Source organism: Phoca vitulina, unplaced genomic scaffold (genome assembly GCF_004348235.1).
Source record: "Phoca vitulina isolate PV1807 unplaced genomic scaffold, GSC_HSeal_1.0 scaffold19, whole genome shotgun sequence".
Classification (NCBI taxonomy): Eukaryota; Metazoa; Chordata; class Mammalia; order Carnivora; family Phocidae; genus Phoca; species Phoca vitulina.
The window spans coordinates 19,266,522-19,278,551 of NW_022589722.1; the positions used below are offsets into that span (position 1 = coordinate 19,266,522).

General features: G+C 52.0%; 1 protein-coding gene across 6 annotated transcripts in view; it reads left to right on the forward strand.

The window, feature by feature from the left end:
• Positions 1-541: 541 nt before the first annotated feature.
• RFX4 (regulatory factor X4) overlaps positions 542-12,030 on the forward strand; it is a 155,460-nt gene continuing 143,971 nt past the window's right edge. For 5 of the 6 annotated variants that reach the window (XM_032416389.1, XM_032416385.1, XM_032416386.1 and 2 more), the window contains exon 1: positions 542-971. In XM_032416389.1, the coding sequence (XP_032272280.1) occupies positions 929-971 (43 nt within the window). In that variant the 5' untranslated portion in view covers positions 542-928. The remainder of the gene's footprint in view (positions 972-12,030) is intronic. The other variant, XM_032416391.1, reaches the window with a different exon arrangement.

The window sequence follows — 12,030 nt, forward strand, 5'->3', positions numbered from 1 at the left end:
CACCGCCCAGGTTGGGGGCTGGGGTCTTAGGGCTGCAGTTCTCCTCCCCACCTTTCACCCTCAGCTTCCTCCACTCCTCCACGCGTGTCCGCGGATCCGCGTGGAAGGGAGTCGAAGCATACCTCCTCCCGCATTCCCAGGGCCCCCACTCAAAATCTGACCCGGGACCAAACCGGGAGGGGGGCACAAGAGGAGAGGGAAAGGAGTGGGGTCCACTCGTGGCCGCGTAGGCGACTCCCCAGGCTCCCCGGAGTCCCCTGCTGCCCCCCACCGCCCCGCCTGGCCCGGTCGGGGGAGGGGTGGGGAGGGGGGAGGGGGCCACATCTAAGCCAATTTTGATTTCGCCTATAATGAGTGCCGGGCGAAGGCTGGAGAAGGCCTCTGGAACTTTAAATAAGAAAAACGTTGCTAATGCTATAATAGAAGGGGGAAGTCGGAGGGCTGGGATTGCGTCGCTCTGAGCCCCCCTTTTCGGAGGCGGCTTTTCTTATTCAAAACAGGCCCACAATGGGCTTCACAGTGCGCCTCGCCACGGCCCCATCTGACGAGCGGCCATTCATCAGGCCGGCTGGCCTATCAATGACATTGCTCCCATCGGGGCTCCTATAAAATGATGCTTTTTCCCATGAAACATCCGCAAACATTTTGACGGGTTTGGCTTTGCCCGGCTGGATTACTGAGTGTCCCCTCGCTCGCTCGCTCTTTCTCTCTCCCCCTTCTCTGCCCTCTCTCCCTTCTCTTTCTCTCCTCTTTCTTCTTTCTCTTTTCTTTCTTCTTTCTCTTTTCCTTTCCTCCTCTATCCTTTTGCCCTTGCACTCTCTACGTCTCTTTTTCTCTCCGACTCCCTTCCTCCCTGGGCATCTCTAGCACAGGGGATCCCCAAACATCAGGACTTTTGGGGGGCGCCTGTGCTGTCCATGGGAAGAGCATGCATTGTGGGTTACTGGAGGAACCCGACATGGATTCCACAGGTCAGTCCTACTGGTGGGGGGTGGGGGGAGACATTGGGAGGGAAAGAAAAGGAAGAAGGGGAACTTCAGAAAGAGTTTCAAAAAGTTCAGAAGGGTCAACTTGACAGTGGAACCCTAGGAAATAACGGAGAGCGTGCACAAGTTTTCAGTCCATCGCAATGTGCGATGTAAATGGATGCGTGGAAGTGTGTGTGTGTAAGGGTGTGATTGTGTGTGTAAATGTGTGAGTGTGTGTGCGCGCGCGCGCGCGCTGACGAGCGCGCTTTTGCTTGTCCTGAACACAAAGTTACGTAAAGATTCTCTGGCTCGCGGCGAGCTCGAGGTGCCGCTCGCAGAAACTTTGCGAGCCGACCGCCCCCTCCCGGGCCCGGCTCCTCCCCCGGGTTTGGGGGCCCCGGAATAGCGGTGCGCACTGAGGCTGGTGGCTCGGGCTAGGAAGCCGAGCGGAACTCCCCAGAGGCGGGGGAGGGCGAGGGCTTCGCACAGCGCCTGGGAGGTGGGGACGGAGGCTCCGACTGGTGGAGACGCGCAGCTGGAGGGAGTGACGGCGGCGAACACGGTGGTCCTGGGGAATCCGCGCCGGGTCGGAGGTGGGAGCCCCGGGCCGTCCGAGGCGGGGTGTAACCTCCCTGCCCGGAAGGGGCACCCGACGACGCGCTCCGTTGCGGGGCTGTAACTCTGCTAGAGGGAGGGCAGGACGCAGTGCGGCCGGCGAGGCCTGGCGTCAAGGTCTGCAAAACTGCTCGGCACTTTGGGGGCTGTGGGCGTCAGGTTTTGGGGTCGTGGCGGTCGGTAACAACTGAGGAAGGAAGCCAAGGAATCTCCTACAACGAAAAAGCCCGGCGTCTTGGTTCTCCAGCAGAACTTTCTCCATCTTTCACTTCTGGTACCTTGGAGGAGCCGCCAAACTTCTAGATCTAAGCTATGCTCCCTACGCTCCTTCCAGGTGGAAGAAGCTCCCTGGAAGTGACCCCCTTCCCCAGCCACAGTCCCCAACCAGTCCACTCCCACCGCCACTCAGACGCAGCCTCGGGGAGTCTTGGGGAGATAGGGTCGGGGAGAGGCAGGAGCAGGGCGGTGAGCGCAGCCGGGGCCGAGGCCGCAGCTTGACGAGATGCTGGGGATGCTGGGGATGATGTCTAGGAGCAGACCGGAGCAACAAGTGCCTTCCAGCCTCGGCCATCCCTTCACACACTCGGGTCCCTTCCCCGAGCAAAGAAACAAACACCACCAGAATGTTTCTTCGCCTCCCCCCGAAGCAGGCTGGAAATAGATGTGGGGTGGGGGTAGAGGTCATCCGGGCATCGCCCCAAATGGTCTTTCTTCGGTCCGCGCAGGGATTTCCAGCCCCTCCAGGCTTCTGCCGAGGCCCTGGTGGCCAGGACAACCACCCCCTCGGGCCAGGGGAATCTTCGGTTTTCCTGGGTGGTTGCCTATCTCTGATCCCAAGAGCCAAGTCCCTCTCCCATTGAGTGGGTGTGGGCCCCCTCAGAGTGGGGAAAGGCCGAGCCCCGCAGTCTTCCTTACTGTACAAAGTAACCGAGGCAAGGAGAGGGGTCGCCTGCAGCGCGCGCCCGGCTGCGGGTACGCGTTGGGCCCTGCTGGGGTGCTCTCTGCTGGCGGTAGAGAAAGCTCCACAGAAGGAAAAAAGCCCCTCCCTCTATATTTTTATGTCAAGCGCTTGCACCACTACATACCTCCTGAGCACCCCAAATTTGGAAGCAAATATCCTTGAACAAAATTAAACCCATGTCTACATTGTTTGAAGCCAAGTATTCACAAGGGGCCCACGAAGGGACTTGGGGTTACCCCACACCCCACACCAGCCAAGCCCCAGTTAGGGGTTTTAACTGCCCTCTCCACTTGACTGGACCTCCTTGTGCGTTCTGGGGGAGGGTTATGGGGTGTGGAAACGTACTGTTTTCTGTCCTCGATGTAGCTGGTGGTCGTGGAGGCACCTGGTCACTTTTATCCCAACTGCAAACACCCCAAACGGGTTCTGAAACAGAAATCTTTTCCACATCCACTCCGCTCCCTTTTCCGAAAATCTGAGACATCCTCAGATCGCCATCCTGAAATAAAAATAAAAGTTTGGGGCAATGGCAGCGTGAAGAAATGACACGGGGCGCACCAGGTGACATTTCATAGTGTCAAAACCGACGACTAGGGAAGTGCGGCTCCGAGCGGTCCGGTCCAGGAGCCTCCCCTCACCTCCCATCCCGAGAACTTAATCCAATTAGCTTTTCTTCAGAGTTTCCCTTGTTATGTAAAGGTCCTTTCTCCCCGCTCGGGGAGACTACCGCTCCAAGGAGCAGTTCGATTCTGCTCCTGTTACAGCAGATTGCGTGCGGCCAGAACCACGAGTATTATGATCACTATTTCATCCTGAAAGGGCTCCGAACAACCGGTTCCCGGCAAGTGCTGGGGCGAAGTCGGGAGCGTCCGGGGATCAGACCGGCCGGGGAGCCAGGCCTCCGTCCCCTACTCTTATAAAAGGAAAATCCCCGCCAAGTGCCTCGGGCCCGGGAGACCCGTTTTGCAGGGGCCGGGGCTCTAGTGGTCTGCCTCGGGGCCACTTCAGCGTGACCTGAGGAAACGCGCCCCTTTGTTCCGCGCACCGAGTCGGTAATATATTCCTCCAGTTTTCCCCAAATACTCATCAAGTGTGGGGCTAAGACAATGGCCCCGTCGGGGGAGGCCGAGGAGGCCGGGGAGCCGGCGCGCTCGCGGCGGAGCGCGACAAAGCGGAGCCCCTCTCCCAGGGGACTGGCCGCGCAGCGGAGCTCGGGCGGACGGCGAAGGCCGCAGGCGCGCGCGTGGGGCCGTCGACGCGCCGCCCGGCCGGAGCGCGGTTTGCAGTGGGGGCGGGCGCACGCCGCTCCCGGCCGACGCTGCAGCCCCACGCCGCCGTCCCACGCCGCCGCCCCACGCCGCTCGCCGGCGGGCGCCGAGCCGCGCGGGGCCCACCTTCGCCTCGCCAGCCAACCGCGGCGGCCACGCGGGCCTGGCCCTGTGGCTCCACGCCGGGCTGCGCTGCCCAGGCGAGCGTTGCTCGATTACTCAAGGTACCCGGAAATTCGAGAACGAGGGAGAAAAGCAGGTAGAATTTTAGGCCACCACGGAGAACTTTGTGCCAAGTGGGCCGGGGCGGGGTTGGTCGGCTACGCAACAGAAGGGTCGTTTCTTGTTAAACGGGATGGCACGTTAGAGAGGGGCACTGCCGAGCCCGCACTGGAAATTTCTGCCTCTACCACTTTCTGCCCCGAGATCCAGAATCCAGAGCTGGGGCGGCCGAAGTACCCCCGGAGCCGGATTTGAGCACCACGGGCCACAACGGCGGGAAGGCACGATGGTCTACAGGCCCCAGCTCAGCACAAGGCCTGACCTGGCCCCGTGGGCCCCCAGGTGGGGACATTCAGTGGCCTTGGCTTGGGGCCCCCGGGACAGAGAGCGCCCGGGTGGGAATAGGGCCCGAGCCTCCTCCATCCTTCTCCTAGCCACGGCCCGAGGCGAGGAGCAGCCGTCTCCCGCCCGGGGCACCCCGTCTGCCGGCTCAAGGGAGCGCAGGGCCCGGGGTCTGCCCTTTGCTCCTGCGCCCGAGTCAGGCTGTCCTCTCCCTCCCCGGGCCTGTGTGTGTGTGTGTGGCCGGCAAGGGGGTTTTGGGCGCCCGCACCCTCGCCACCTGCCAAGCGCCGGCGTCTGTGAGTTCGGCAGCAGGGTCAAGTGAGAGCCGCGTGGTCCCGGGGTCCCCAGGCCGGTGGCTGCAGCCCTCGCCGGCGCGGACGCGGCGCTCAGGGCGGGTCCGGGAAGCCCCGCAAGCGACTCCGCGCGGCGGCCGGGACAGCGCGCTTTCCCACCGGGCCCGCAGGACCCGGAGACCCGGAAAAGTTTGCAGGGGCCGCCTCGCGGCTAGGCCCTAGGGTTTCCTCAGCCGCGCCCGCCCCCCTCCCCGGCGCGTCGCCATGGTGACCGCTGGAAGTTGGTGGTGGAAAACAGACCCGGCGCAAAGCAAAATATTATGAGTGCAGTTGGGGTGACTTCATGGGGGGCGGGGGACCGGAGGGCATGAGCGGGAGCCAGCGACACAGGCCAACAACAAAGGACCGAGTGCGAGTTGGAGAGAGGAGTTTGCTCGGGGCCTTCCCGCCGCCGTGTGAGAGCTGGACTGACCTGCACCCCAGAGGCGCCGGGGTCTCTAATTTCGCTCCAGCTACACCTTTTCTGTGCCCACCTGTGCGCCCTTCCTCCCACTCCTCCTCTCCAGGTTCTCCTGCAGCCTCGCTCCCCATCCCGAGGTTAGGCACGGCTGGGCAGTGCGCCCGCCTCCCCCACGAGCCACAAGCTCACCCACGTGAGACGTTCTGGCTTTTCTTCCTCATGCCCCGGAGGTCACCCAGGATGAATTTCTCGTCGCTCCTTCTCAAATTCAATCTTAAAAGGGTGAGGGGATAGAACAAGGTGGGAAAGAGGAGAGAAGGAGGCGCCTGGTCTGAAATCTGGGGGTAGGGGAGCGGGGAGATCCTATCCAGTTTTTTCTTTTTTTCCTCCTTTGTAAAGTGGGAAAAGCTCTGAGTTATAATTCCGACTCAGCCGCTCATAAATGTTACTTTAGGTAAATCTTATATAGCTTTTTCAGATTTTCATTGCCTGTAAAATGAAACCTTAGACAGCTTACAGTCTGGGATTTTCTGATAAATTAGATACAAACCTCTTTATGATAGGATCCAGGAAACCTCTTCACTTGTAGAACCCAGGAAGCATATGTGAGCTGGTTACCGCTATCTGAACTGAGACCCACTGCACAATTAGTGCATCTCTCCCCACACTAATATACTAAAATATTTTGGTGAGTCATCTATTAGGATTTTAAGAGTCAAGAAGGACCTTGGATAACCACTTTTTAAAGGTCTATAATTTCCTTTCTTAATTATACCTAAGGTGCATTCCTTAAGACACTGAATTTTGGGGGGCTATACCCAGCATCAGTTTAGGAAACACTGAAATGCCTCCAGATGATGAAGCCAACATCACAGACCCTCACCTCTGTGGGAGAGGTATACACACTGGCCCAAGTAGGGAAATGTTGCCATCAAAGGAAAAACCAGACTCCATTCTCCCTTGCACAAACTTTTAGAAAGAGGTGAGGGTATTCTCACACCTAGCCACCCCTCCTGGTGATAATTTGAGCAGAGGAATCCTTCCCTTCTCCCTGATACTCTGTTGCCTCATCTATAGTTGAATGGATTGGATGTAAAGATTGCTAGGGCCCACCTAAAATTTTTCCATACAGTTACCTGCCTGTATTGCGTATGTGGAATCTGCCAGGTACTCTGTGAAGCATTTTTCCGGACATCGATCCTCTAAACACTCCAAGAGAGGGATGTAATTGTGACCTGAATCAAGCACAGGGTTTCTCTTCCATTTCTAACACAGTAAGGTGGTGATTCTAAGTCAAGTTGGCGTGTGTGTGTGTGTGTGTGTGTTTGCCTTGGTGTCCGCATGGAAAAGGCTGAAAAGGCATAGAATGGTGACATCACAGCATGGGGTGCCAGATGGGCAGACCTCCACTTACACAAGCCCCTGAGAGCCCACCGTATGTGTTCTGCGGGTCAATTGGGACCCTCTTCAGCTGCCCCTGCAGGGCTCTGCGGGATGGAAAATGTGCAAGGAATGTCTACTCTTCTTTTTGCCCCTTCCACTCTACTTGAGATATCTGTGCGGTTTTATTAAGGCTATAGGGGAGAGAGAATGAACTCAAAGACAGATGATTTGGAAGCGTCAGGTAAAAGTGAAAGAAAATTACTTAGCGTGAATTTACCGGAGGTTTTATTCAGTCTCACTCACTGAGCTCCTTCTGGGTGGCAGGATGGACAAGGCCACAGTCTCTGCCGTCAAGGACTTTGCAGTACATTTGACGAGGGAAGGCGTGGACACCCTGAGAACTGTGAGCGCCAGGGGACATGTAGATGCCTCTTGGAGCCTGAACGAAAGGATGTGCTTTCTTGTCAAGTACCCCTATGGGTCATCCCCATCACAGGCCCTTTTTCACACACTAGTCATTTAAGCCTTACTGTAATTCTGCAGTGTCCCTTTGGTAGGATGAAAGAGGGTCTGGAACTTGAGTTGGGGCCACAGCTTTTATGAGACCAGACTGGGAAAGCCTGTCCCTTTGCCCCAGCCAGCCCACCTCCCGTGGGCCCCACTAGAGTGCTAGCCTGGCAGGGCTTGGTGATGCCTCTGGCCTTGGATGGGTTTGAAGTCCACTTGGTGAGAAGGACAATGTATGGGCGAAAGCAGAGAAGCACGGAAAGTTTTAGTCTTGGCCCCCAGAGAAAACGTCCCTGAAGGAGTCCTGTGATTCTTCATTTGGAGGGGATTTTAAAAGATGGCCGTGATGGAAGACAGCGTATCAGAGTGGTTGAATGATGATTTTGGGCACAGTTTAGCTTGCTTTAGTCATTCAAGAAAACTACGCGTCTCCTGTGTGCCCTACACTCTCCTGGATGCTGGGCTTAACAAAAATGCCGTCAGTGCTCTTCTGAAGCATAAATTCTAGACAAACAAGGTAACACACACACACACACACACACACACACACACACACAAAATAGGTAATTTCAGTGAGTGATAAGCGCTATAAAGAGGAAAACCACCATCTGGGGTGAAGAAGGTAGAGCATGGTGACCGGAAGGTTGCTACCTTCTGGGGGCCCCATAAAGCTGGGTGCCCTTGATCTGGAAGCTTACTCTTGATGAGCCCCAATGTTGTAATGGAACTGATCCAAGCATCTGAAAGGGCCCTTGTATAAAATGTGAAAGAGGCCATAGGTAACATAGTCCGTACCTGTCTCTGCTGCGCTACTGAGCATTTTTATTTAGTGCTCACAACAACCCTATAAAGAAGGAACTGTTATTATTCACAGTGAAAATGGGGACGCCAACAGGCTAGAGACAAAAATTGAAGCTAGGAGCTATAAAGTGTTCAGTAAGTTTCTGAGCATTAGAAGCTGGGCTGGTAAGACAGACCGTGATTGCTCGGGGAGCAAGATCCACCGTGCTCACCTGACTTTTCCTGACGCAGTGTGCAAGTGCTGAATCTAGCTTTGCATTTATGTTTTAAAACTTTGCTACATGCCTTTCACATGGCAGGCATGAACTAAGTGCTTTAAATGCATTATTAGTTGAAAAAAATAAATGCATTATTAGTTGTATTTTAAAATATATGTTATGGGTACAATTATGATCTGCTCCATTATATGCAGTGGTTTCTGGGGCAGATAAAGGAGACCCGTGAAGGGAGTAGGTGGCCTAACCTACGTGTGGTCCACGCTCTTAGTCACAGGCTTTACTGATGACTTCTTCTTCTTGTTCCTTCTCCTCCTCCCCCTCCCTCTCCTCCTCCTCCCTCTCCTCCTCTTCCCCTTCCTCCTCTCCTCCTCCTCCTTCTCCTGCTCCCCCTTCTCCTCCTCTTCCTCCTCCTTCTATTCCTCTTCTTCCTCCTCCCCTTCGTCTTTCCCCTCCTCCCCCTCCTCTTCCTCCTCCTTCTTCTAGTGAGGGAGAGGGTTGTGTTGGAAAGCATGTCCAGTAAAGCATATATCATTTTAGTGAAAGCAAAGGACTTGCTATTTTGTCCCTATATGAAAGTGGCAGGATAGTCCATTCAACTGTGGAGACAGAATTTTTAACTGTTGTTGGCAAAAATAGGGAGATAAAGCATTCATATCTTTACTACAGATGTAAAATGTACTTTAGTCTTTGGGATTCATTCGAGGTTGAGTTAACACTTGCTTTGTCACTGAGAATGTCCGAGCTTTCTTCGTGCTCACATACAGACATAGCTCTGCAAGATTAAACTAAAGGCGCAAAAGCCATGAGGCCATGTGTGAATAGACGTAGCCTTCAGGTGACTTAACAAACAGTGTATTGCAGCTAGCAGTCATTCCCAGACGTGTGTTAACCTATGACTGGAGGTGAATGTGATCTGACTTAATGAAAAGAACATAAGCTTTGCTGTCAGACAGACCAAGGTTTAAGTCCCAGCTCAGTCGCTTTCTAGCTGTGTGACCCAGGGCAAATGACCTAACTTCTCGAAGCTTTCAGTTTTCTTCTGTGTGCAAGCATCTACACCGTACGTTCCAGGGCTCAGAGAACATAATGAGATCACACACATTAAGTTAAGCCTGGCTTCTAGAAATTGCTCAGTAAGTGGCAGATATTGTTATTAAAAATATTCATCTGGTCTTCCTACGCCGCGTTCTGTGTGTCTAGTTGGGAAAAGGGCATAAGAATCCTGAAACAAATGCAGACTGTTTCAGCGTCTCCAGATATTTTCTGTACTGCACAGCTAGAGCCTCGGCTCTAAGGTCAGGATAAATCATTCTTTTCTAAAGTTTGGAAGGAGGGATTAATTTCATTCTCATTTCCCTACCTTTCCCATGAAGAAGGCATAGTAGGTGCTCCCACTTGCCATGATTTCATCCTTGTGTTGTCCAGTTTGTTAAAGGAAGTAGAAAATGTGTCCTGGTAGAGGCAACACCTGTCGGTTGGAATTTGAGTCCTGGAAGGAAGTTCCACGGGGCCCTCAGAGTGGACCCAGCTTCCACCCCTCTGCCGGAGGCCCCTCCACAGCCCCCGAGACCCTTCCCGTTCTGGAATGGGAAGGCCTATGTTCTCCGTTCCTGCCCCCCTTTCCCCTTGTAGGCATCACCGTTTTAAAGACAACAATTTTACCCTTAATTTCCAGGAAGTGGAAAATTTGGTTTCAAGCGAGCCACTCTCTGAAACTCGGTTTAGCAAGATACACAGAAAGAGTTTCGTTCTTTTGCCTTTCTTGCATCTTTTTTTTAATGCAAGGACCATAATGTTCACCTGTTCTGTTTCTGCTTTTATCATGTGCTTTTTATCTATATTGTGATTTTTGAATTTTTGAAATGTTAACCACTTTGAGAGAGAGATCATAAAACCAGAAAAGAATGAAATTCGGCCATTCAGTGTTCAGTTGAATATGATCCAAACCTAGGTAACTAGGGCTGTATTGCCCTATACCAGTAGATTATCTGGTTTTTGTTGTGTTCAAGCTGATCCTCAGAGCAGAATAACTTCCAAATATATATGTAGTTTCCACTTGTGTGGTTGGTTAATCCCCAATAAAACATAAAAGCATCATCTGCCTCTGAGCAATCAGTAATTATTAGTAGACAGGTGAATCTGGACACGGTGGGTTTCCATTGTCATGATGGTCTTGTTTTAATTTAAAGGGATAACAAGAAAGCCTTTGAAAAGGCTGCAGTCCAGTGAAGGTTAGTTAGCACTTTGTGTCCTGCATGTTTTCTGGTTAACCCATTGTGCTCAAGGTCAGTGTTGTTTAGATGCAGCCTAAATGTGATTGATGAACATGGCAGATTTTTATTTAATCGGAATGGAGAATTACCACTTCATAAGCATTGATCCCCTGAATCCATCTTGTTGGAGAAAATGCACTCAGTCAACACGAGGGAACTACTCTTGAACTAGATTTTAAACTGTCATTTGAATAATCTGAAAAGTGACTAGTGATTGCTAATTGCACTAGCAGCATCTAATGTTTGAGGCATAGATGCATTTCGTGACGAAAATTACGACAGCGTATTTGTTTTGAATCTTGTGATTGCTGCGAAATCATTTCACGCTATCATTAGACTTTTGAAGAAAGGGATTTCTTTGAACGTTACAGTTATTGTATGTATAATTTTTAAAAGATGAGCATGAGTGATTTTTTTTGAGTCCCACATCATCTTTTTCAGTACGATTAGTCTAGATTTGAGGTGTCCATAGGGGGTGTAATGTACTTCTAATTTGTGTACTGATTCTAAATGCTCATGGGTAAGCCGGGTTCTTATTGAAGTTATTTGGATTTTATAAAGTTCCGGAATTGAGCCCATGGCACACACTCAATTATGATGTGATATTGATTACTTTAAATACTTTGCCATGTTTTCTTTGCTGGGTCCCGTTCCACTGCTGATAATACATCTAGAGTGGGAGAGGAATTAGGAATTAGGATGTGCCTATACTAGTTTTTTATCCCACCCAAAAGAAAACCAACTAGTTTTGTGTCATCCTTCTGTGACTACAAAAAAAGGCTATATTATCTCTTTTTCTAGGAGTTTAATTTCTTCTACTTAATGACTCATTTTCCAAAAGTGAAGTAGATTCTCTATAAAAGCATTATTTGACCTCATACAAAATAAACAATGTTGGCTGAGAAAGCCCTGGGAGTTTACATGGAAGAGAGATTCCAGAGGGCTAGAGAAGCCCTCAGTTAAATCGTTGAAACTTCCAAGCATTGGAAAGAAGATTTCCAAAGCGTTGAGTAGTTATTGTGAGAGAGGCTTTGGTCTCCACGAACTTTTATTTTCAGCTCAGTGGGCAGAGTTTTTGAGGTTGCTGTGGTTTGGGTAGGGGACCTTTTCAGAAACGCCAGGCTTTTGGAAAAAAACCACAGCTTTTCTTCTAATCAAGGCTCCGTTTTAAAGTTTGAAAACTTTGCTGCGATTAGAAGAATGAATTATTTCTGTGTTCGTTGGGGTTTCCTCAGGGTGCCCAGGCGGCAGGGAGCTCTCTGCCTGGGCTACCTCCCCGGGCACAGCCGAGGAGGTGCTGGGAGCAGGGAGATCTGTCCTCCCAGACCTGCCCCACAGGCACCCCGCACCAGGTGGGAGCTTCACCTGGAGCACGGCTGGGAAAGCACACCGGGGATGTAGAGGGATCCAAGAGATGAGCAACCTAAAAAAGGGACTCCCTATAGGTCTGGGTGTTATGCAGAGGTTTTCATGGTATTGAGAGATTAGAAAACAAACAAAAAGCTCCACCAAAGCTGTATGATTGTAGATAGTACCTGAAGACTATATACTGACACATAGATCATTTTTGAGAAGCAAAGAATGGGAGGGAAGAAAGAAACTACATTGAAATCATTTTGGTAATTGATGTCAGGCTGACTGAATGAGTTATTTTCAAGCCTGTTAGGTTCATTTTTAGTAAAGTGACCCCCCCCCCTTTTGAAACTGGGTAACAGATTA